This window comes from Terrapene carolina, unplaced genomic scaffold, assembly GCF_002925995.2.
Source record: "Terrapene carolina triunguis isolate 2854851 unplaced genomic scaffold, T_m_triunguis-2.0 Scaffold30442, whole genome shotgun sequence".
Taxonomy (NCBI): Eukaryota; Metazoa; Chordata; order Testudines; family Emydidae; genus Terrapene; species Terrapene triunguis.
The window spans coordinates 1-23826 of NW_020694793.1; the positions used below are offsets into that span (position 1 = coordinate 1).

General features: G+C 59.0%; 2 protein-coding genes across 2 annotated transcripts in view; one reads left to right on the top strand and one right to left on the bottom strand.

Annotated features, from left to right (window-relative positions):
- The first annotated feature begins 87 nt into the window (after positions 1–87).
- LOC112116332 (cytochrome P450 11B, mitochondrial-like) lies at positions 88–8303 on the top strand. Its single transcript, XM_026662804.1, has 9 exons — positions 88–353; positions 1852–2007; positions 2584–2783; positions 3429–3632; positions 4431–4585; positions 5772–5938; positions 6426–6504; positions 7393–7584; positions 8190–8303. The coding sequence occupies exons 1-9, from the start codon at positions 88–90 to the stop codon at positions 8301–8303; spliced, it is 1533 nt and encodes a 510-aa protein (XP_026518589.1).
- Positions 8304–20819: 12516 nt separating this feature from the next.
- LOC113409171 (TBC1 domain family member 20-like) overlaps positions 20820–23826 on the bottom strand; it is a gene marked incomplete at its 5' end in the record, with an annotated part of 3808 nt that continues 801 nt past the window's right edge. The window contains 3 exons of the mRNA XM_026662805.2: positions 20820–21646; positions 22468–22652; positions 23409–23550. Of these exons, the coding sequence (XP_026518590.1) occupies positions 21397–21646; positions 22468–22652; positions 23409–23550 (577 nt within the window). The remainder of the gene's footprint in view (positions 21647–22467; positions 22653–23408; positions 23551–23826) is intronic.

Here is a 23826-nt window from a genome sequence, read left to right on the forward strand (position 1 = left end):
CGGGGCGGGCCCGTCCCAGGGGATTTAAGGGGCGAGCCGGGCGCCGGCTGCGCAGCGAGCCCCGCGGACTCTCCGTGCGCCCCGGCCATGGGCCCGCCGAGCCAGCTCTGGAAGCGGCCCGCCCAGCGCCGCCTGTCCCGCTGCCTCCCGTCGGGGGCCGCCCGTAGCTCCACGGCCCCGGCCCCGGCTCTGGCCCCGGCCCCGGCAGCCGCCCGGCCGCTGCCCTACGAAGCCATCCCCCGCAGCGGCCGCAACGCCTGGCTCAGCCTGTACCGCCTGTGGCGGAGTAACAGCTTCCCGCGCTTCCACCTGGTCATGCAGCGCAACTTCCAGCGCCTCGGGCCCATCTACAGGTGCGGCCCGCGGGCCGCCGGACTCCTGGGTTCTCCGGCGCGGCGCGGCGCGGGGCGGGGGGGCTGCTCAGGGATGGCGGGTTTCTCCCGCACCAGGCAGCGCCCTGCCCGCCTGAAGGGGGACCTGGGCCCGCCCGGGCAGGGCCCCCAGGCTGGCTGGTCCCGCTAGTGTGGGGCTGAGACCCCGTCCTGGGTGGCTGCCGGCCCCACTGGATCAGCCCATTGCGGGGGGCTCTAGGGTGCCCTGCCCGGGATCTAAACGCAGCGGCTGCTCCTGGAGCCGAAGGATCAGACCCGGCAGCTCCTGGACCGGTCCCCGGGGACCGAGGGCGCTGGGTGAGGCCGGGGCGCACTGGGGTGGGAGGCGCCGGACTGATCCGTGACGTTGGAGATGGCGAAGCTCCATCAGCCCATCTGTGCCCCCAGGTTCAGGGCGGCATTTCCCCACCCCCCTCCGGCTGAGGTGTCCCAGCACTTCCCCTGCAGAGGGACCAGCCCCTCTTCCGTTCAGAGCCACTGGCATGACATGCCCAGCAGGGCCAACCCCTGGAACTCCCTGCAGCAGGAGATGGGAGTCAGACACCCACGGTGGATATTTTGTAAAGGATAAATCCACAACCATCCCTCTCTGGAGAGAGGGGGGGCAATCAACTCTCATGCTTCAGGGCCTGAGCTGGCTGCTGGGGTCAGGCGGCAGAGCGCTGGCCCCAGCTTCCGCACCAGCGCACCCAGCAGTGTGGGAATCCTTGGCCCTATGCAATGCTCCCGGAGCTTGGGAAGAGGCAAGGGATGGGCTGGGAAGTGCTAGGGGCTGGCAGAGGCTTGTCTGTCTCTAGGGCACTTGCCCGTGGGCTCTGGATGGCGCAGGCTCCGCCTGCACGGAGAAGCTCCGTTACCAGGAGACGCAGCAGCACCGAGCCTGGCTCAGCAGCTGCTGGCACCAGAGAGCCTTGGGGAATCCGTGTCACTGACTTGTTCCACTCGAGTACCCTGGGGGAGGCCCCCTCCCCAGGCCATGGCCCAGCACAGCCGGGCGCCCACCCAGTGCCTGGCCCCGGGGGAGCGTGCTGAGCCCCTGGGGGGAGAGGGACTCTCTGGAGCGATGGATCCGGAGCCCAGGGGAGCCCGCGCTGGGCCTCAGCCTGGGGCTGGGCCTGGCAGCTGGGTTAGCTGCAGTTGCCAGCTCTTTGGGAGTGACCCCCCCCCGGTGCCCGCGGGGGCGGGACCAGCAGCTGGGAGAGAGGTGGGAATCCCGAAGGCCTCCTGCCCTGAAGCAGGGAGGGGAGAACCCTCCCTAGCTGGCTCTGGGGAGAGCCGCTCAGACCCCTGGGTCCCAGGGAGAGGCTGCATGACCTTCTCTGATCCCAAAGGCCCTGCTCGTGGGGGTGGGGCAGCTGGGGCCCAGGCTGCTCCGACCTCGGAGCCCCCGTTGCCTGGGCTCACCGGGCCGGGGGATGGGCAGCGGGGGCCGAGCTGAGGCCAGGATTCTTTCCCACAGGGAGACCGTGGGCACCTACAACTGCGTCAACGTGCTGCTGCCCCGAGACGCGGCCCAGCTCTTCCAGTCGGAGGGGATCTTCCCGCGGCGCATGGGCATTGAGTCCTGGATCGCCCACCGCCAGCTCCGCAACCACAAGTGCGGCATCTTCCTGCTGTAAGGGCCGCCGCTCGGCTGGGGGGCAGAGGAAAGGGAGTTGGGGAGGGGCAGGGCATGAGATGCAGGACAGAGGGAGGAGGGCAGGGGCAAGGCCTGGGGCGGGGGGGGAGGAGAGGGAGTCAGAGGCATGGGGTGGGGGTGAGGTGCAGGACACAGAGAGGAGGGCAAGGCCTGGGACAGGGGCGAGAGGCATGGAGGAGGCCGGGGACAGAGGGAGGGGAGGGGTAGTCCGGGCCCAGGGGAACTTTCATCCCCCTGGGCATCGCCCGTGAGCTAGGATCTGCTTAGGTGAGAACTGAGCCAGTGACTGGCCGCAGCCATGCGGGGGCGCTCCGCTCCCTGGAGCCAGGCGGCGTGTCCTGGCGCTGACAGTAACTGTGCTCCCACGCGTGCCCCTTTGCTGCAGATGGTGGGGGCCAGGCGCTCGGCGCTCACCCCCAGCCCCTCCTGCCCCTGGAGCTGAAGAGGAATCTCCCAAGGCTGGGGGCAATGCGGGGCTGATGACACACCCCCTGGGCAGTTCTGATGCCCCCAGCAGAGGGCAGTGTCACTCGCTGGCTCTCCCGCCCGCAGGAACGGGGAGGAGTGGCGCTCGGACCGCCTGATCCTCAACAAGGAGGTGATCAGCCCTGCGGGCACCCGGAAATTCCTGCCCTTCCTCAACGCAGTGGCCCAGGACTTTGTCACCCTCATGCACCAGCGCATCAGCAAGAACACGCGCCGCTCGCTCACCATCGACCTCTACAGCGACCTGTTCCGCTTCACCCTGGAAGGTAGGTGGGCGAGGGGAGCTGCGGCCCATGCCGGGGCTCCAGGTCCTCGCCCCATGGCCCTGGGGGTCGTGGCATCAGAGCGACGCCCTGTGGCCAATGTGGGAAATGCAAAACCCTGCCCCGGTGGGGTCGCCACTGGTGCCCCCGGCCGGGCTCTGCCTGGCTCGTCCCTGGGTCCAGGCTCCTGGTGGGCACGAAGCTGGGACCAGGCGCGCTGCGTACCCACGTCCTACTCCATTTAGACAAGCCAGGCCCAGGGACTCCGAGCAAACTGCCCCCACACCAGGCAAAGGTCGGGGTGAGCTCTCATCTGCCCCAGCCCCGGCCCTGCCGATCCGTGCAGGCTGGCCTCCTGCCTGCCTCCCACAGCCCAGCCAGACGGACACAACGGTCGACGGCCCCCTTGTGAGCCAGGGCAGGTCGGCCCCCGGCAGCTCTCTGAGGTGGTTTTGGTGTAGAGGGGCCCTGAACACGCTGGCGGGGAGCCAAGGGACAATCGGGGGAAGGAGGGGGTGGCCTAGCGCTTAACCCTCCATCCAGGACACCTGGGTTCGATTCCTGGCTCTGCTCCGCCCTGCTGTGTGCGTGGGGGCAGGTTGACATGGCGATGCTGATCCATTCACGGTTCCCCTCCCCTCCGGCCAGCAAGCAGCTACGCCCTGTACGGGGAGCGGCTAGGGCTGCTGGAGGAAAGCCCCAATGCGGAGTCACAGAGGTTTATCAGCGCCGTGGAGACCATGCTGCGGACCACCTTGCCGCTGCTCTTCATCCCCCCGGGCCTCATGCGCTGGGTCAACACCAAGCTGTGGAGGGACCACATCGAGGCCTGGGACACCATCTTCAAGCATGGTGAGCCGGGGGCAGAGGGCACGAAGGAGGGGGTCATCCCCATGGGGTCTCCTGCAACAGGCCTTGGGGCCCCGCAGCAGGTTCTGCTCCCTTAGGGACACCCGGCCCCTCCCTGGACAGCCACACGCGGTACAGGTTGGAATGTCGCCTCTTAGCAATGAGCTCGCACCCCAGGCCACACAGCCCCGTCCCCCGCAGTGCCAGGCTGGGGCAGTGTGCCCAGCGCTGGTGCAATGAAAGAATCCCTTTTCCTTGCGGGTCTGCCCGGGATCTGCCCACCTGAGACGTAACCAGCTCCCAGCAGCAAAACAACTGCAAGCCCGTCTCCAAAGCACACCCCTGCGTCCAGCTGCCCCGCAGCTGCAGGAGCACCGTGGGGCTTGCATGTCAACGCCTCTAGCAAACTCCCCATGGCCCCTTGCTCCTCCACACTCTTCCTCCCCCTTCCTGGGGCAGAATGGCCAGTGGGGAGAGCCTCAGAGCTTGAGCCAGGACTCCTGGGTTCCATTCCTGGCTCTGGGAGATTGTTTGGGGGGAGGGCTGGGAGCCAGGACTCCTGGGTTCTGTCTGGGGCTCTGGAGTTGTGGGGTTCTGGACACGTGCCCTCTGTTCCCCTTCTCTAAAGGGGGGAAGCCCTCCTCTTCCTCAGGGTTTCTGAGGCTCCGGAGGCTGGTCCCGGCCTGCTCTGCTCCCCTGGGCCTAGGCCTGGGGCTCTGGTTTGTGTCCTGCCCTGGGGCTGAGGGGGGATTGTGACCCCGGCTGGGAGGAGTCGCTCACTGCCCCGTGCTCGTCCCCCAGCTGATAAGTGTATCCAGAACATCTACCAGGAGTTCTGCCTGGGGCAGCCCCGGAAGTATTCGGGGATCATGGCGGAGCTGCTCGTGCAGGCGGAGCTGCCGCTGGACTCCATCAAGGCCAACATCACTGAGTTCACCGCGGGCGGCGTGGACACAGTGAGTACCCGGCACCCTCCCCTCTGGCAGGCCAGCTCCCTGGCAGTGACGTGGTTCGGGATTGCGGGCAGCCCAGCCCATCCTCCCGGAGCGGCTCACAGCTCCTGGGGTGTCCCAGTGCTCACAGCTGCTCCTGAGCTATGGGGCTCCTGCTTGGGCCAGCCAGGAGCCAGGGGCCAGCCTGGGGCCCTGATGGGAAAGGTCCCTGTGGAGCTGAGTGGGGAATTCCCGCCTTGCCACAGGACTCTACAGGTTCCTGACCTACCTATGGACAGGAACTTGTTCCTTGTTGCCTCCTCTGGGTCTCTAGTCCTCCCTCTAGCTCCGGTTCAATTCCCACGGGGCCCTGTTGGCTTTATCCCCACTCAGGTCTGGGAGCTCTCCTCGTGGGAGAGAACGGCATGTTAGTGAGGCCCCTGGTGTCCTTCCCAGTCAGCCTGGCGAGGGCTTGGCAGGCCTCAGCCCTGGGTTGGGCCGGTTAGAGACCCTCACGAGCAGCCAGCACAGCAGTGACTAAATCCACAGGACCGAGAAATGCTCCTGGGGGCCCTGGAGAAACCAGAGACCGGCTCGGGGGAACAATACTAGACTCAGGCCAGAGACCTGCATAATACTCATGGGGGGGGGGGGTGAACCAGACCCCCAGTGGGAGGGAGCAGGAACGGCTGAGGGACTAAGGGGGCAGCAAACAGGCCCTGACTCAGCAAAGGGGCACAGCGTGTCTGGGGGTTGCATAGGCAGAGAGCTCCCCTCGGTGGGGCTCTGCAGGGCTCCTGCCCCCCAACTCAGGGCACCTGGAACCTGCAAGGAGGTGGCCATGCTGGAGAATGCTCTGGGAAGAGCTGGAGGGGCCAGGGGGAAGCACCTACATGAATGGGTCTGTTGTGACCAAGGGGGGTTGAACCCCATGGAGGGAGCGGGGTGATTCAGGGGGAACAGGCCTAGAGCGCAGAGAACGGGGGGGGGGGGGACAGAGCAGAGGAAGGTTGAGGCTGCATCTCCGAGATCATGACTCAGACCGACAAGGCCGGGGATGTTTCAGTGGCTGATAACACTGGGTTGGCCAACGCAGCTGGGACCGTCCTGCACAGGCCCCAGTGAGACGCCTCTGTGGCTGTGCCCAGCATGCTGCGCCCCCGGGTGAGGCACAGGGGTGGGCCGGCTCTGACTGTCCCCTCTGGCCCAGACTGCCATGCCCCTGCTCTTCACCCTCTTCGAGCTGGCCCGCAACCCCAGCGTCCAGACGGCCATTCGCCGGGAGATCGCGGAGGCCGAGTCGCAGGGGCCACGGGAGCTCTCCAAGGTGCTGAACTCCATGCCCCTGCTCAAAAGCGCCCTCAAGGAGACACTGAGGTGAGGGCCAAGGGCACAGCCTCTGGGGCCCATGGGGAAAGGAGGGTGGGCTCTGCTGCCTGGGGCTCCAAGGGTAACTTCTCCATCATGCCAGGCACTGGGTCTGGGGCTAAAACGCCTGCCTGTGCCTGTGCATCCGTCCAGGGAGTGCTGGGGACATGACTCTCGGGGGGCAGCCCAGCCCAGCGGGCCCTACAGCAGTGGGGTCTGGCCAGGCACGAGCGGGAAGAGGGCGTGGGCATGGCAGACACTGTGGGGCACAGATGGCTGGCGGATGATCCGGGATGAGGAGGGCAGCCGGAAGCAGGGAACGCTGGGTCCGTGGGGTTCAAAGCCAAGCAGCGGCAGTGGGTGAATGAAGGGCAGCGGCAGTGACATGGGGCTCCCCCCAGGGGCCGTTTGGCCTGAGCGGTGTCAGGCCAGCTGTCTAGATGGTGACGAGGGGGGTGACGGGGGCAGCCAGCTGACGGTGCGGCTCTGTTGGCAGGCTCTACCCTGTGGGCATAACGGTGCAGCGCTACCCAACCAAAGACGTGGTGCTCCAGAACTACTGCGTGCCGGCTGGGGTGAGTCCCTGCTCCTCCGCCCCCACCTCCATTCTCTGCAGCCGGGAGGTGCCCCCAGGAAGGGGGGACGCTCACTGGCCCGGGGGTCAGGCTGGCTGCTCAGACGCCCATGCAGATCACAAAGCGAGAACTCCTACTCCGTGCTTAGAAGAGTGTTGGGGGTCTGGAAGGGAACAGCACACCCCGGGCCCCATCCACAGCATTGCACCACTGCCCCAGCACACGAGGGCTTCTCACTGCCCCCCGAAGCCGCAGGGACCAGCCGCGACAGGAGGCAGGGCACCAGAACTGCCCCGCAGCGTGTGATGGGGTACGGCAGGGGACCGAGCCCTTTCCTGATTTGCCACAAAAAATCCTGGGTTTTGATCAAACCACTATTCACATTTGACCAATTTGTTTAACCTCAATTTTGACTTTTTTGGGACCTGAGTAATATTTCACAGGGGAAGCGGACGGGGCCAAGCTGAAGGGCTGTGGGTGGGGGGGTCAGTGGGGGGCTCTCTCTGCCAGGGGAGCCAGTACTCTTGGGGTGCAGCCTTCTGACCTCCACTTTCCTTGCCCTGTGGGGGAGTGAGACAGGCAGGGAGGGGAAGCTCCCTCAACAGCTACATGGCGAGTTCCCCTCCCCCTCCCCCCGCTGCTCTTTGTTTTCGGGTTTTGCTGATACATTGCAGGGACATTAAAGAACTCCCACCCCAGAGGGCCACAAGGGCCCATGGCCTGCGTCAGCGCGGGCTGGGGGGAGAGGTCACCCCCTGACTTCTGTTGGACAAAGCAGCAGCTGTTGAAATGACGGAGGTATAAACCAATCAGCTCTCTGTATGCAAGCGAGCTTACATCTGATTGGTGGAGCCTAATGGCCACCCTCTCCCCTCTGCTGCCCCACAGACCCTGTGCCAGGTGGGGCTGTACGCCATGGGCCGGAGCCCGGAGGTGTTCAGCAACCCGGAGCGCTACGACCCCATGCGCTGGCTGAGCAAGGAGGATAACAGCTTCAAGGCCCTGGCCTTCGGCTTCGGGGCCCGGCAGTGCATCGGCCGCCGCTTGGCAGAGACCGAAATGATGCTGTTCCTCATGCACGTGAGTCGGGGAGAGGTGGCAGGGCTGAGAGCCGGAGAGCCAGGTGGCCTGGGGGCAGGCCTGGGGCTGGCCCGAGCTCAGGGGGCTCTCACTGTACGTTGGCCAAACGTTACACAACTCAACTTGTTTGTTGGTACTTCAAGAAAAGGAGAAAGTATTTGTCACTCTGTGACCTTCCCACACAGCTCGGCCACCGTCCCTCAGCCCCAGCCCACTGTCCCCTGCTATCCCAGCCCTGGGCTCCCCTCAGCTCTGCACTATGTGCCTCAGTCCTGACCCGCAGCCCCCTTACCTATTCCAGGGCTCCCCCCTGCTCTGCTCCTCATCCCTCAGGCAGGTTATTTAGGAGCTTGCATTCTTCTTCTTCTTCTTCCATCTGCCCTGGACTGAGCAGGCCCCGTAGCCCTTTCAGACAGAGTCAGGAGTGACCAGCAGAAACGAGCCAGTAAATGCCCCTGTGCGATCCCCTCCCAGCCCCACGCCCTGCAGCATCTGGGTCTCCCAGCCCCACACACCGCAGCCCAGCCCTGCTGTGGCTCAGACTAGCTGGCCGGATCCCAGCCCAAGCTGCTCTGGTGTCACACCAGCTGCCCGTCTCCTTTCAGGTCCTGCGGAACTTCCGGATCGACACGGTGTCCAAGGCCGATATTAAAACCGTCTTCGGGTTCATCCTCATGCCGGAGAAGCCGCCTCTGCTCACGTTTCGGCCCATCGACTGAGCCCCTCACCCCGGCTCCCCGCCTGCTCTTTCCACACCTTGGGCATGGGGGTGGGGAGGAGGAATCCAGCAGCGAGGGGGCGGGAAGGGGGGGCTGTGCTATCGAGACAGACCCCTCTCCAAGGCAGGGCATCGAGCTGGCAGCCCCCCCCCCGAACATGCCAAAGCAGCCTGGTACAGAGAACAGCCCCCCCCCCCCCGTAACACAGAAGTAGGTGCAGACCCCAGAGCCTATGGGCCCACCAGTAGATCCCGGCTGCGTGCTGGGGTTTGTAGTCTTTATGGGCTACATAACGTGGGAGGAGGGGGGCCTGGGGCCACAGTTCAGCCACCTCTGTCCTAAGAGCATCCAGTCCCCGTTTGCCCATCTGCCGACAGGGGAAAGGGGTCTCTCCTTCCCCGGGAGAGACCCAGTGCTGGCAGGAGACCCCACCAGCAGGGTGGAACCATAAAGCCGTGGGATGGGGCAGGAGAAGGAGGCAGGTTCTGTTGGGAGAGGAGGAGGCAGAGGCGCCAGCTCCCAAATTTCTCTTATTCAAAGAAGTGGCCATCCCTCACTTCATGTCAAGGGGGCTGAAGCGAGCAAGATGGCCACCGTTTCCCTCTAGTCCAGCTGCAGGTGGGAAGGAGGCTGCCCTTAATAAAGATGGCTGCCATCTCCCACGCTTCTCTATGAGGTGGAAACTGTGCCCCAGGCAATGTGGGTCAGGGGGCTGGATGGGACACAGGGACTGTGAGGAGCAGCAGAGACCAGGGGGATGGGGAAAGTGAGGGGAGGAAGATGCAGATTTATGGGGTGCAGGGGATGTTGGGTGCAAGTGGGAGGCTGGGGGCTGCAGGGGAGGTGGGGGGTAGGGGGGAGGTGCAGGGGACAGTGATGGGGTGGGAAATGGAGGGTATCGGCTATCAGCTCCCCCAGCCTGCATGTGTGGGGGGAAGGGGTGTCCCCTCCGAGCAGCCAGGGGAAGGCCATGTTACAGCATCAGCAGCTCTCAGTAACTGATCTTGAGTCCTGGGATTTTGCTGCCTGCAGGAGGCGCTGTCATGAAGCCATGATTCACACCCAGGACTTTCAGGGCTGGGCAGGCGGGCAGAGCTCTGGGGCTGAGGACACAGACCTGACCGGCCATGAGCCCTGCTGGGGTTTGACCCTAGAGCAGAGAGAGGAGCCTGGAAGGGGGGGCTGGGGGGCTGCTGAGACCCGCCCACAGAGGACCCCCGGAGCAGCAGGAGGCGGAGAAGTGAAGACTGTGCTGGGAAGTGGCTGGCTGCCCCCGGTCAGGGGTGAGGTTGTCTCCAGCCGGGAGAGACGCAGTGTGATGTTTCACCCCAAAATTCTCACCCGCTGCCCAGCAGAGGAGTGGAGGGGAGTTAAAAAGGCAAAAGACAGACCCCAAATATCACTGGATTCTTTTTTTTAAGTCATGATTTTTGGGGCCAAGCTCCTGACGTTTGAGGGTCAGACTCATGGTTTTTGATCACTGGGGGCTGGCGGTTCTGATGCAGGGCCCAGCCACTCCCATGGCAGGTCTAGCCCAGCCCTCGTTCTGCTGCCCCGTCTCACTCTGGGCGAACACTCTGGGCTGTAGAGCAGGGGTCCCCGAACTTCTCAGGGGCTCGCCCTCCCTCACCCCGGCCGCCCCAGTGCCACAGCTCCGGGTGGGGGCATGGACGGGGGAAGGGGGTCGAGGCTGGGGCTGCAGCTGGAGCCAGGGACGGAGCTAAGGGTGGGAGCACGGCTGGGGTCGGGGCTGGAGCGGAGCAGGGCTGCCCCCCCCCCCCAAAACATTTCTCTGCTAGGGACCTCTGCTGTAGAGCAGGTGACAGCCTGAGCCCTGGTGGCCAATGCTGCCAGCCCTCTCCCTGCTCGGCTGCAGCATCTCTTCCCCTCTCCTGGGCCTCGCCTGTCTGCACCAGGCATTTGTCTGCTGCCGTGAGGCTGTAATATAAGTATTTTCTCCCTTTGTTAAACTGTTCATCCATTTGGACTGAGGCGGAGGTGTGTGAATTTGGCAACCTTGGCTTGGCGGATGTATAGAAATAATTATTCTGGGTTTGGGTTTATCTACGGTGCTGATTGTCACGGAGCAGCACATAGGTGACATCAAGCCCCAGAGAACTGGTTTGTAAGAACTGGTGTCGTGCCATGTAAACTGAAGTGGAATGGGAGACGGAGTCATTAGACTAAACCAGGATCACTTGCAATCCATTTCCCTCCTGGGTGGGGGTTAACAGCAAGGTCTAACTAGAAACTCGTCTTTTTTCTTCCACTGAGCATTAATCGTCATGCACCAATGGCTGGCTGGCTGTAGGAGTTACAGTAACAAAAGGACAAATACATTAGCCATGGTAAAGGCAGACTTCAAGTTGCTTCACTGAAAGCTCTTTTTCTGAAGTCCTTGACCATAAAGGCTACTCTGGTCAAATGTAGAGTAATGCTGGAGCTGCACCTCTGTAGGAATTCAGCACAGACACTGCGAGGCTCCCATGGGCGGAGTTAATCCACCTCCCCGAGCGGTGGGGGCTCGGTTGATGGAAGAATTTTTCTGTCCACCTAGCACTGTCTACCCCAGGGGCTGGGTCAGTTTAGCTACATCGCTCCGGAATGTGGATTTCCCCCACCCCTGACAGGCACAGCTATACTGCTGGAAATTCCTCGTGTAGACCAGGCTTACTCTGCCAAATGGATTCCCCTGCTCTGAATACTCTATAGCAGGGGTTAGATTTCATTGTACCTCTTGCATATGTTGATAGGTGATTTGTTGTAGAACCTATGCTGCCCTGGCATTCAGGAGATCGCTGGTTCTTAGCTATTTTGCTTAAGGCTGAATAATAACTTTGAAAGCACAATAACAAATAGGTACGCTGGCCCTTGCCTATGCGCCACCATTTCCCTGTTCCCCGGGGGAGGAGGCCCTTAAGAATAGGAAGACTTAGTGAGGTGTAATGCATTGCAGGGCTTGGGAAAGCCACCTGAGAGTTGTCTACACAGGCCGTTATTTGAGAAGAGCAGTTCCTGAGTAACTCCCTGTGTAGACAAACCCCCAAAGTCAAACCCAGAGCTCCTGGCTGCACAGCCAAGTGTGGGTTGGTTTTTGGTTTTTTGAATAGCAGGGTTAGTAAGTATCACTGGTCCTTAGCACATGCTACTTGGCCAAATAACTCAGGGCAGTTTCTTTACATAACTCTATACATAATTCATAATCTGACCTGCTCTCCGGGTTGTGCCACCAGTATTTTAGGTAACTAGTTGAACTGTGTGACTGCAATGATGTTTACATAAGCAAGTGACTTCATGTACATGGATCACTGACTTGGTACCTTCTGTCTGAAAGTGCATAGGGAACATAATCGAGAACAATTGAGGTTATCACCAGGAATGCAACTATTTTTATTATACACCCTATTGGAACTGCAGAGTAAAACAACAAAGGGGTTTAAACTGCGATTTTGCATGCAAAGTAATAAAGTCTGAAGATGAAGGGCCAATATTCTGCTGATTAAAGATTAACATTTGGAGAAATGACCTCAGCTGAGCATCCAATATCCAAACGACATGACAAAATGAGTGCCTTGTGATCAGAGCTCATCATATGAAAGTCTCTCTTGATTGGTTTGGTCTGTCTATGGTAGAGTTTGCACATATGAAACAATAATAGGAAAACATGTGAATTCAGTAGCATGCGCTACGCAGCTGTAGCAGGTACATACAACTGCACTAATGGAGTTTCCTTTTGTCGTTATGCCTTGCAACTCTGAGCCACCTTTCTTGGACGTCACAGAAAATAAAGTGAATGTACTCAGGAGTTCTCTGGCCCCGTTTCCAACACTGAAGTCTTGTAGCCAACTCCAAATAATACAAAACTTTGTGCGGCTGGATGTGGTCGGATCTCTTCTTTCTGGAACTGCTTGCAGATCAGTGTGTATATTTCAGGGTTGCTCTGAATTTCCTTACCAGGGCCCCTCTTGTGACTCTCCAGGCACTCGTGACCCCCCTCCCTGCGGCGTTTTCTTTTTTTTAAGGATGCTCCTAGTCCTGGGCGTGGCTGGCTGAGCCTGGTTTGCCGACTGGGACTCATGGTAGAGGGAGGGTCTCCAGTCTGCAGGGCAGCCTAAATGCTTTGTCTTTTTCTCCCGCGGGGCTCTGAAGGGCAGGGTCACAATCTCCAGGTTTCCTTTGCCATGTTATGAATAATGCTCCCTGAGCTGGGAAAGCCGATACATTCTCGATATAACATTGATTTAAGCCTGAAATTAAAACTAGCCTAGCGGGGAGCTATGTGAATAGGGCTCGTGCTTAGAAATCTCGCAAAATCCTGCCCTTGTTTGAGGGGAGACGTAGAAACTAGAGCTCCCGTGGTGTTCACCTGCTGCTTTCCCCGGCTGGTTCAGTTTTCTGCTGGCCAAGCCGGGCTCCCGCTCTCTCCTGGCCCCGCGCTCTGACTACAACTCTTGCTTTTTGCAGTGGAGTTGTAGCTTTGTGGCACCGGGTATTAGCATATGACTATCTGGGGCCCAGCACAGCCACAGCTCCAATGCTAGAACCAGGGGAGATGCTGGATGTTGCCGTCTGAATGGAAATTCCACAAGGTGAAGAAAAAGGAAGCAAAACTTACCAGCGAGCTCGACTTCCTGAGCAAATGCAAGAAATAGAACAAAACATCCTCCCGGGACTCACCATCGCCAGCCCTCTGACCCCTGCCTACAGCTCTTGCTTCTCTTTCAGCATAAGTGAATGGCTACCTTCCTGTGGCTACCAGTTGCCACCTAGTGATAGGTGAGAGCGCAGTTATTCCCCTGCATTTGGGCTGAGTCCATATTACGTTGGATGGTGGGGGGCAATAACCACACTCGCTGGCTGCCATAGCTGTGCCGAGAAAGCCCCCAGTGTAGACACAACTATGTCAACAGAAGAGTGCATCTGTCGGCAGAGCTAATGTCGGGCGGGGGGTGGTAGTGTAACGCTGCCTGCCGTGACTCCAGAGCGTGAGTACCAGCCGCAGGGCAGAGTGCCGGGAACCCGGCACCAGCCCCACATTGGCTGTGAGTTCTGTGTTCGATTTCACCAACCAGTTACCAGGTGTGAGCTCCTCAGACCCTACAACAGCCTAACCTGGGAGTCACAGACAGGCCCCGTGGGCCCCCCCATCTGCCCTGCCACCTGTGAGATAGCTGGGCCCTTCCCCCAAGGATACAGCAATAGTCAGGTTACTCCCTGTCCCAAAGGACCCGTCCTCACCCCAGGGCCCCTGCGCTTTAGCTCTCACACCAAAGCCCACGCTTGTAGCCAGGCCTTTAATAAACTATACACAGATTTGTTAATAGGCAAGGGAAACATGAGCGTTATTGACAAGGTTAAAGCCGACAAATTACATACACACATGAGCTTTAATTGTAGGTTTTGAAAGTGACTAGAAGCGTCTATGATAAGCTCCATACGTCCTTTAGGGCTAACCCAGGCTGAGCACTGGGGATCTCTTGCTTATGCCTTGAAACCTGCCCCCCCTCCCCTGAGTCCAAGCAGCAATGAGATCCAGTTTCTCCCGGTCATGGGTAGTTATTTCCCCCCCCCCACCATGTGCTCTGAGCTGTGGACTCAGCTGACGGGAGGAATCCACTGGCATGACTCAGCTTCATGGGGTGGGGGAAGAGCAGAGCAACAAAGGCTTTTGTCCTCTCCAATGTTTCACACTAGTCCAGCCGGTGTCCGTGGGCCAGCCCTGAGGGGCAGGACGTAACGCCTTCCTCCGGAGAGCAGCACTTCACACTGCTTAATCTCTCTCTCCTGCCTGGTGATTTCTGCGGTCACAGAGCTTCACACGCTCAAACAGCCCCTGGCAATAGGGGATACAGATGTTAGATATGCCGGCAGCAACTCACGAGCAATCCATAAAGGCTAAACACAAAGCACATTCTTGGAATCCTGACACCTGTTTGAACAATTCTAACCTGCAGGTGAGCCAGCCTGGTTTTGTCAGTGTTGAGTTGACACATGGCACCTTGGCATGAGCTGGCACCTGGTCTCCCAGTGTCACAGTTAACTAGGCCAAAAGAAAAAACTCTCCCTGTCCGCATACACCGCTCTACACTAGGGGCTATGCCGGCAGCGCATTTGTAATATAGACCAGGCCTTAGTGGGACAGAAGTGCAGGATAGTGCTGGGAAATGCTGAGTTTAAAAAGGGTATTTTAATGGTAACTTGCTCTCTGCATATAACCGACTGGTACGTATGTATTTTGAACAATGGAAAACTCTCCTTTAAAAATGGTAACTCTCCTCCATCACACATACAGCTGTACAGGTCTGTGGGGGTCTTTCTGGCAGGTGCAGAGACATTGCTGGCTGTTCAGCGAATGTTAGGCGCCTGTCCCAAAGCAGGGTTACAGTTTTATTAGTACATGGCCTAATCCCTATTGCTCCTTCTATTCAGCAGGTCCCAGCTGTCCCCCCCCCCCCCCCGCCCCCAAAGAAACTCTTCCCTTAGTGCTGCTCTGACAAGCTGGTGAAGTCAATGAGGCTGTTTACCTCCGTGGGAACTGGGTTGGACCTTTACTAAACAGGGGTCTTGCTGCCAACCTGCCCCCAGTGTGTTTAATGTGCTGTTAGGAGAAGCCCACACACTGGTATGTTAAGGAGTTGGAGCTCCCACTAACGACTGAGCCCTGGGCTACACACAGCGTCAGGTCGATGCCAGGCAGCTGACGTCACCCGAACGCTGTAAAGGGCTACACTAAAATTTCACTCCTCCCAACATAAGGTGCCTGCTACAGCGACATAATAACCCCACTTCCACGAGAGGCGGAGAGTCGCGTTCAATGTCGTTAGGTCGACGCAGTGCCAGTGAAGATGCTGCCTTGCTTACATCGACTGTTGCTGGCTTTCAGACGCCGCCCTGCAATGCCCCACACTGACAGTTCATAGAATCATAGACTATCAGGGTTGGAAGGGACCGCAGGAAGTTCTAGTCCAACCCCCTGCTCAAAACAGGATCAACCCCAACTAAATCATCCCAGCCAGGGCTTTGTCAAGCCTGACCTTAAAAACCTCTAAGGATGGAGATTCCACCACCTCCCTAGGGAACCCATTCCAGTGCTTCACCACCCTCCTAGTGAAAAAGTTTTTCCTAATATCCAACCTAAACCTCCCTGTTATGGAGTGTGGGGGAGTCAGAGCCCTGCACCCCTCTTCCTGGTATTTACCGTGACTTTTAGCCAGCCAGTAACACAGAAGGTTTATTAGATGACAGGAACACAGTCCCAAGCAGAACGTGTAGGTACAACCAGAACCGCTCAATCAAGTCCTTCTGGGGGGTTTAGGGAGCTTAGACCCCAGCTTGGGGTTCCCTGCGTTGCACCACACAGCCCCAACCTGAAACTAAAAACTCCTCCAGCAGCTCTCTCCCCCCTCCCCTCTCCTTTGTTCAGTCTCCCGGGCAGAAGGTGTCACTTCTCCCAACCCCCCTCCTGGCTCAGGTTACAGCTCAGGTAGCTTCCTTCAAGGGAAGTCCCTCATCCCCAATGTAACCCCCCTGCAACATTCCCAGGTCAAATCTGCCCCACTCCCTGCTCTGTCACATCTCTCCCGCCTTCGAGACTGAACTGAGCGGGGTTACTTCGACCAGTGACCTGGGGAAGTTCACGGCCCCCTTTTTGGAACAACGCATTTGCTATTAGGTTGGCACTTTTTTTTACATGGACCACGTCCATGTTATAATTTTGCAGGCGCAGGCTTTACCTTAGGCGCTTGGCGTTGGCTCCTTTCATCTGGTGCAGCCAGGTCAGAGGAGAGTGGTCAGTGTACACGGTGAAGTGTTGCCCAAAGAGATACGGCTGCAGTTTGTTAAGGGCCTACACCATGGCCAGGCATTTTTTTTTTTGGATGGCCGCGTAGTTTTGCTTTTGGGGTAGCAGCTTTTTGCTTAGGTACACGATGGGGTGGGGTGTTTTTGCATTAACTCCGCCCCCGGTCCCGTGTCTGAGGCGTTGGTGAACACCATAAAGGGCTTGTTAAAGTTTGGGTTTGCCAGAACTAAGTCATGTGCTCCAGCCCCCTGATCATTTTCATTGCCCTCCGCTGGACTCTCTCCAATGTGTCCACATCCCTTCTGTAGTGGGGGGCCCCAAACTGGACGCAATACTCCAGGTATGGCCTCACCAGTGCCGAACAGAGGGGAATAATCACAGTTCCACCAGTGCAAGTGCTCCCAGTGAGGACATGCACCATCGACACAAGGAGCAAAATGTAGACACGCACACAAGCGAGGTAATTACTGCGGTGGCTGTACGCCAGCCTAAGCGAGGGCAATTGAATTTTGTAGTGTAGACATGCCCTCGGGTGTCTAATGTGAAGATGGACTGACACACAGAGCTGGATGAATAACCAAAAAAATGAATTTACAAATAAGTGGTAGACAAAATATCCTCAATAAATGTCAATTACAATGAACTGCTTGACCAGTTTCACTCATTACAAAGACCTACAAAAGGATCTCACAAAACTGGGTGACTGGGCAACATAATGGCAGATGAAATTCAATGTTGATAAATGCAAAGTAATGCACATTGGAAAACATAATCCCAACTATACATATAAAATGATGGGGTCTAAATTAGCTGTTACCCCTCAAGAAAGATCTTGGAGTCATTGTGGAGAGTTCTCTGAAAACATCCACTCAATGTGCAGCGGCAGTCAAAAAGCAAACAGAATGTTAGGCATCATTAAGAAAGGGACAGATAATAAGACAGAAAATATCATATTACCTCTATATAAATCCATGGTACACCCACACCTTGAACACTGCGTGCAGATGTGGTTTGCCTCCCAGCCTGGCAAAACAACTGTGTCACTTTGGACTGGCACCAGAAAGTCTTGTGTGTGTGTGTGTGTGTTTATCTAGGAAGCCGCTGTCACCTGCCTGTCGAGACCCCCCTGAATTGGAGCATTATAGGCATATAAATAAATATTTCACTAGCCCAATGTGTACTCCCGTCCCCACACTGACCAGGGTACATGCAGTGCTCAGAGCATTATTACCTAGCTGCTAAGTGTCTAGCACAGGGCAAGGGGTGGAAATTCTTTTAAAGTTTCCAGAAATGATCACATATCTTACACAACACTAATGGAATTTTAATGGGACCCATAAGGGCGGCCAGTTCAAATCAATTATTTAAAACAAAACAAAACCCCTTGATTTTATTTTCTCCATTCTTAATGCGCTTGTTTCTTGTAAAGTGGATTTAGTGCAGTCAAAAAGGAGCAGAAAGTCCTAAAGGCCTCACGCCCCAGCAAAGGCACAAACCTCCTGAGGTCCCTTCCAACCCTGATAGTCTCTGAGTCTATGAAATTAACGAGCAGCTTTTCCACTCTGTAAAGGCACATTGAGGGTATCCACAGCTGTCAATCCAGACCTCTCCAACAACAATAAGAGGAGGTGGGGGGGCGGGCTCAGTCCCTGTGTATCCATTCAGACCTTGGCCTCTTAGCTGAAACATCAAGGGTCTCAAAGAAGGCGGCCATATTGGTTAAAAAAAAAAACCCTGGTTGAGAGGGAAAGTAACAGCAGCTAGAAAATATGTAACAAAGCACAGAAAGGGGAAGTTGATAATAGTGACTATAAATCAGAAACTAGAACATTATTAGGAATTAGAGAACATTAATAAGGGAAGCACACGGACACAAGGAGAAATCTATGGCCAGCAGAATTCAGGACAATAAGGAGGAGTATATTAGGAACAAAAAGAATAGTCCATTCATTACTAGATGGAAATTGGAGACTTTATCAATAATAATGCCGAAAAGTTCAATAAATATTTTTGTTTTGTCAAAAAAAGATGTAGTCATCCCATAGAACGCTCTTTCCAGTCTACTAGTCTCTCAGGAGGATGCTGGACAGCAGCTGCTAAAGTCAGACAATTAAAAATCCGCAGGTAACGTGCATACAAGAGTTTGAAAAGAGCTGGCTGAGGTGCTCCCCGCACCATTAATGTTGATTTTCAGTGTTTTAGAAGACCAGGCAAGTTCCAGAAGACTAGAATAAAGCTGATGTTACACCAGTATTTAAAAAGGGTAAACGGGATGACCAGGGTAATTAGAGGCCTGTCAATCTGACATCTATCCCAGGGAAGATAGTGGAGCAGCTGATACGGTACTCGATTAATAAAGAATTAAAGGAGGGTGATATAATTAATGCCAATCAACCTGTTTATGGAAAATAGATCCTGTCAAACTAACTTGATATTTTTTTGATGAGATTATAAATTTGGTTGAAAAAGGTAATAGTGTTGATGCAACATACATAGGCTTTTGGGCACTTGATTTGATACCTCCTGACATTTTGATTAAAAAACTAGAATGATATCAAATGGAACTTGGTACACATTGAATGGATTAAAAGCTGCCTAACTGATAGGTCCCAACAGGTAATTATAAATGGGGACTCATCCTTGAGCAGGTGGGTTTCTAGTGGGGTCCCACAGGGATCAGTTTTGGCCCTACACTAACATTTTTCTCAATGAGCTGGAAGAAAACATAAAATCATCCCTGATAAAGTTTGCAGCTGACACAGAAATGGAGGGAGTGGGAAATAGGGAAGCGGACCGGTCACTGACACAGCGTGATCTGGGTCACAAGGCCGGGGGAGATGATCACCACGGGCTCTTCTGGCCTTGGCCTCTCGGTATCTATGGTAACAGCTGTGGCCATTGTCTGCGCCAGGTCCTTGCAAGCGGGGGGCCGAGAGCCTGTGGGGCTTTGGGTGCGGGTTGCAGGAAAGAGGCTTACAGCTGTTACCAGCCACCACCCCGGCAGAAGGGGGCAGCACCAGTGAAACCTCTGTGCCGCCAGCCTGGGGGGGAGGGGGTTACTGGGGGCTGGAAAGGCCCAGGCACCACAGCTCCCGTCAAGGCAGGATTGTGAGATGGCCACAGCCTCGTCCCCACCCCTCACTGGCCATGCAAACACCCCACCCTCCTCCTTCCAGCTGCACCCACAGCGACCCCTGCTAGGACCAGTGCAAATGCTCCCCTGGCACAGCTGTGTCCCACTGGGTGCTGAGACCTCCTGCTCCCCCCCGCTCACACAGTGCTCCAGCCCTGCTCGGGGCGGTCATGAGCCGAGCTGTCTGCCCTGCCTCGCTCCTCCCCAGCAGGCAGCAGGACGGTGAGGGGCAGATGGGGGGAGCGGCGCACAGGGCTGGGCCTCGCAGGCAGTGCTGGGGGGCAGGTGAGCTCCGGGCTGCCTGAGCACCGTTACAGCCAGCCTGGCCGGGGCTAGGAAAGCTCCTGCGTGGGTGGGGTGGGGCTTCCAGCGCAGCTCCAACAGGATCAGTCCAGCCCAGGAAGCCCCTCGTTTCCCTGGTGAGGCTGGTGCAGGAGGGGCTGCAGTGGTGGAACGGTGACAGCTGCTTCGGGCCGACACCCAGGGGTGCCGGTGAAGTACCCTACACCAGTGGCACAGGCTCTCCAGGCACCGAGCACCACAACCCCATCATGATCCAGCACCACGCAGGGCCTGGCTTCACAACTCCACCCAAAACGCCACGGGAGAAGCAGTGAGCTTCAGCCAGCAGGGACTGTATCCACCCCAGCCAGCCAGCCAGCCACTTGGCGCCCGTCCCCCAGCCCAGCTCTTCCTTGCCCGCCCAGGGGCAGCTCCCGGGAGGCAGGCAACTCGGCCCTGTCAGTGCCAGGAACCCAAAGCTGCCTTTGACTGCACCGGCGGGTGGGGGTGTTGCTCAACCCCCAGGAAATCGACCCTGGGGGGCTCACACTGCGCTCCCCTAACCCAAGCACCCACAGATGCTGGCCTTTATCTGGCTCTGCCCAGCCGCAGAGGCCATGAGGAGACAGCAGAACCCAGCCCTCCCGCACCCTCACCCCCTGCTCTAACCATTGGAACTGCTTCCCTCAACCCCCCTTCCCCCCAGCCAGTGAGACACAGGGGGCCAGGCTCATGCACTTTATTCACACCCGTACCCAGTGCTCCGGGGGCTGTGCCTTTCCCAGGCAGCAGCCTGCCTGCCCTGCAGCGGGGGGAGCCCAGCCGACCCCACTTGCTGCTGCCACCTCTTGGGACTCGCAGGGGGAGGTAGGCGCCACTGGCTGCTGTCCCGGCGCTGGGGGAAGGGACGGCTGATGTGCTGCACTGGCTTTACGTAGAAGAAATAAAGTTGAAGCCCTGAGAAAAGGGCCTGTCCCAGACTCTGGGCCCGGTGTCTCTCCATCCTGGGCTGAGGGGCCGGGCTGGCAGGGCCGAGGAGGGTGGGCACAGAGGAGATGCCAGGAGGACCCTGGGTGCTACGCAGGCAGGAGAGAAGCAGCGATGTAGGCGAGGCCTCTCTCCCCTGGTGCAGCCTGCACGGGGCGCCCTTCCTCACTGCTTTCCAGGCTCTGCTCATGCCTGCAGCCTGTGCGCCCTCACTCCAGTGATCCCTGCCTTCCGCCATTCCTGGCACGCTGCCCCGGCCTGCAGCACCCCACCCCACCCCCCCCGCCACTCTGCTGGGACAGCGCTTCCCGCGGAGCCCCCAGCCGCTCACACCATCCTGCCTGGCCCCTCCGGGTGGGGGCGGCTCTCTTCCTGTGTCCTGTGCACAAACACGCAGGCAGCTGGTGCTTAGCAAACACCTACCCCCGGTGCAGCAGGACGGCCTGCAGGAGCACAGCCCCACGGGGCAGAGGCTGGGGAAAGGGACCTAGGAAAGCTCTCTGGGGCCATCGGGGGGGCTGGGGATTAGTGCTCTGTTCCCCTGAAAGCGCCCCGCGGTCACCGTTCTACGCTTCCACCTGAGAGCCGGGGCGGGGCCTGCCCCAGCCATGGGAGAGAGCCAGCGTTCGAGTCCCGGCTCTCGCCCGGGGTGTAAGCCCAGCCCTGCCCCCTCCAGGCCACGAATGGCTCAGGCAGCAGCAGGGAAGGCCTGTCCCAGTTCGGTGCCACTGTGGCGGTGCTTTGGCTACTGGCCGCTCTGAGCTGGGCGCAGCCTGTCTGAGCTCGGCTGCCCAGCCTTTGACAGTCCAATAAATTAAGTGGGAGGAGGCCCGCGGCTCCGTGGCCTGGGGCCCGCGCCGGCCGCAGGGTCCTGGCTGGCTTGCCGGGCGCTAGAAGAGCTGCAGTAAGAACTCCGGTGCCCACTCCAGGGCAGTGTGTGTGACGGCCAGAGCCGCTGCCCCCAGCGTGGCTGAAATCCCCCACACGGCTGCTTTCACCAGCGGGCTGTGCCCGGCCGTGGGCAGGAGAGCAGTGGCTTCGGCGTGGGCGCTGTCCTGCTGCCGCTGTCTGCGCAGCACGGCGTCCGGGCGCTGGTGGGAGGTGGCCAGCTGGAAGGCAGTGAAGGAGCCTATGGAGATGCTGGGAAGAGACGGGGAGGGAGCCGGTTAGCGCAGAGGTGACATGCAGGGCTGGCCAGGGCGCTCCCCACCTAATGCCGAGATGCGCAGCCTGCACAGGTCCCAGCATGCAGCTCTCTTCCTGGCTGGCCAGGCCGCGCTGCATGGGGAGACCCGTCCTCCTCGGCTGCACTGCCACGTTAAGAGAAGGCAGAGGGGCATCTCTGAGCGCAACCCCCCGGCTTCTGGCTGTTGGCCAGGGCAGCCCTCGGCTCTGCCGAGCTGGACACCCTGGATGGGAGGGAATCGGACCGGCTCCAATGTCCGCCATTACGTCGCCGCCTAGGGGCCGGAGACCCACAGAAAAGCCATTCGCGCCAGTCCTCCCGCAGCCAGGGCCCTTCAGCTCTGGCAGTATCAGCCTGTGCCGCGGTCTGGGAGCCTCTCAGCCCCAGGGCTGCATGCGGGGGGCTGGCTCACCGCCGGCCTGCCAGACACAATGAGCTAAGAGGGGTGCCCAGTCCCCCCACGCCCCACCTGCTGCCGCTGCCAGCATGCCTGAGAGCTTGGCCAGACCGCCTGGTTTTCTCGCTGCTCCAAGGGCAGAGGGAAATCGACAAGGAGTTTAGGAACCCTGGCCCCCGGCAGCGGGGATGGTCAAGGAGGGGGGCAGCCAGCCAGCCCTGCAGCAGCTACATGAGCAATGGAAGGGAAGAGTTGCACCTTTAACAACACTCCTGCCAGGGTCCCGGGCAACCCCACGCCTGGGAGATCACTGGGGGCCGGGTGCACACCCAGCTGCAATTCGCCTCCCCCTCCCCCCGCAGCCCTGTCCTCCCTCACCTCTTGTGGTGGTGCAGAGCCGCCTGCTTGGCCAGCTCGGCATGCGGGTGACGCTGGAAGAGCCGGAGGGCCCGGGAGATGAGGCTCTCGTACGGAAGGTTCTGGGGTATTTGGGACAGAAGCTGGTGGACGCTGGGCATGTCGCAGTCACACGCCAGCACCTCCTCCTCCCGGTGCAGGACGATCTGCAGGGAGAGCGCGTCATTGTCCCATGGGACACGTGCGGCTTCCCAGCACGGCCACGGGGCTGGAGCCTTTGCAATAACCCACATCTCCCAGCCCCGACAAGGGCTCTCCTTGGGCTGCCCCTGCCACGCCCCCGTCACATGGTTCACAGTCCATCACCTTACCACGCCACTGACAAAACAGCCACCTCTGGGGTGGAGCACAGCAGCTGTTAAACAGTGAACAGGGACAGCACACACCAGCTTGAGACAGGCAGTAAAAGAGAACCCCGTGACCAGCTGGGAGCCACAGAACACAGTCACCCTCCTGGGAGTTGGGCTGGGACTCCAGGTTAAACAACTCGACTGACAAACTGCCAGAGGATCATCAATGGCCCGGACTAGAGGCACAGGACCTGGCACCGCACTGGGCTGGCTCCCCCTCTGAGTCACCCACCCACACCCTCCAGCAACTCAGAGCTCTCCCAGCCAGCTGCTGACCCGTCCCAGTGGGCTTAGCTTGTGTGATGGGCCAGGGGACAGAGCTGTGCTCGCCGGCCTGTGTTCGAGGGACAATGGGCCCTTCTGCCTTTGGAAGCGATGGAGGCAGGCTGGCGGCCGGTCACCTTCCCCTGCTAAGCCCCCCATGGAAGCGGGGTGCAAGGGGACAGGGCTCCCTCCCAATTCCACTCCCCTTGCTCCCCAGGCAGGCCGGGGCTGGGGGCACCACTCCACGGGGGGCTGGGCGCCGGGGCTGAGGACTGCAGTCGGACGTACCACGGCAGCAAAGTAGACAGGCATGAGTGGGTGCGAGGCCAGGAAGAAGTCGTAGAGGCGCAGGATGTGGGGGAAGCTGGTGAGGACGTGGCCGTACCACGTGATGAGCCAGCTCAGGGCAAAGATGGTCCCCACCTCCGCTCTGCAGACACGGGAGAGAGGGTCCTGCTCAGGCGCTGCCCATCTCCATCCTGCCAATACCCACCCCCAGGGCTGCCCCTGCCCCCCAACCCCATCCCGCAGCCCCCCACAGCACCCCACCCCTGCCCACCAACTCGCAGCCCCCACCCCCTACCCGCAGTCCCCCACTGCCTGCCAACCCGCAGCCCTCACCCCATCCTCAATCCACTACCCACATCCCCCAATCCCGTCCCGCAGCCCCCCACCCCGCCCCCCAACCTCTACCCGCAGTCCCCCA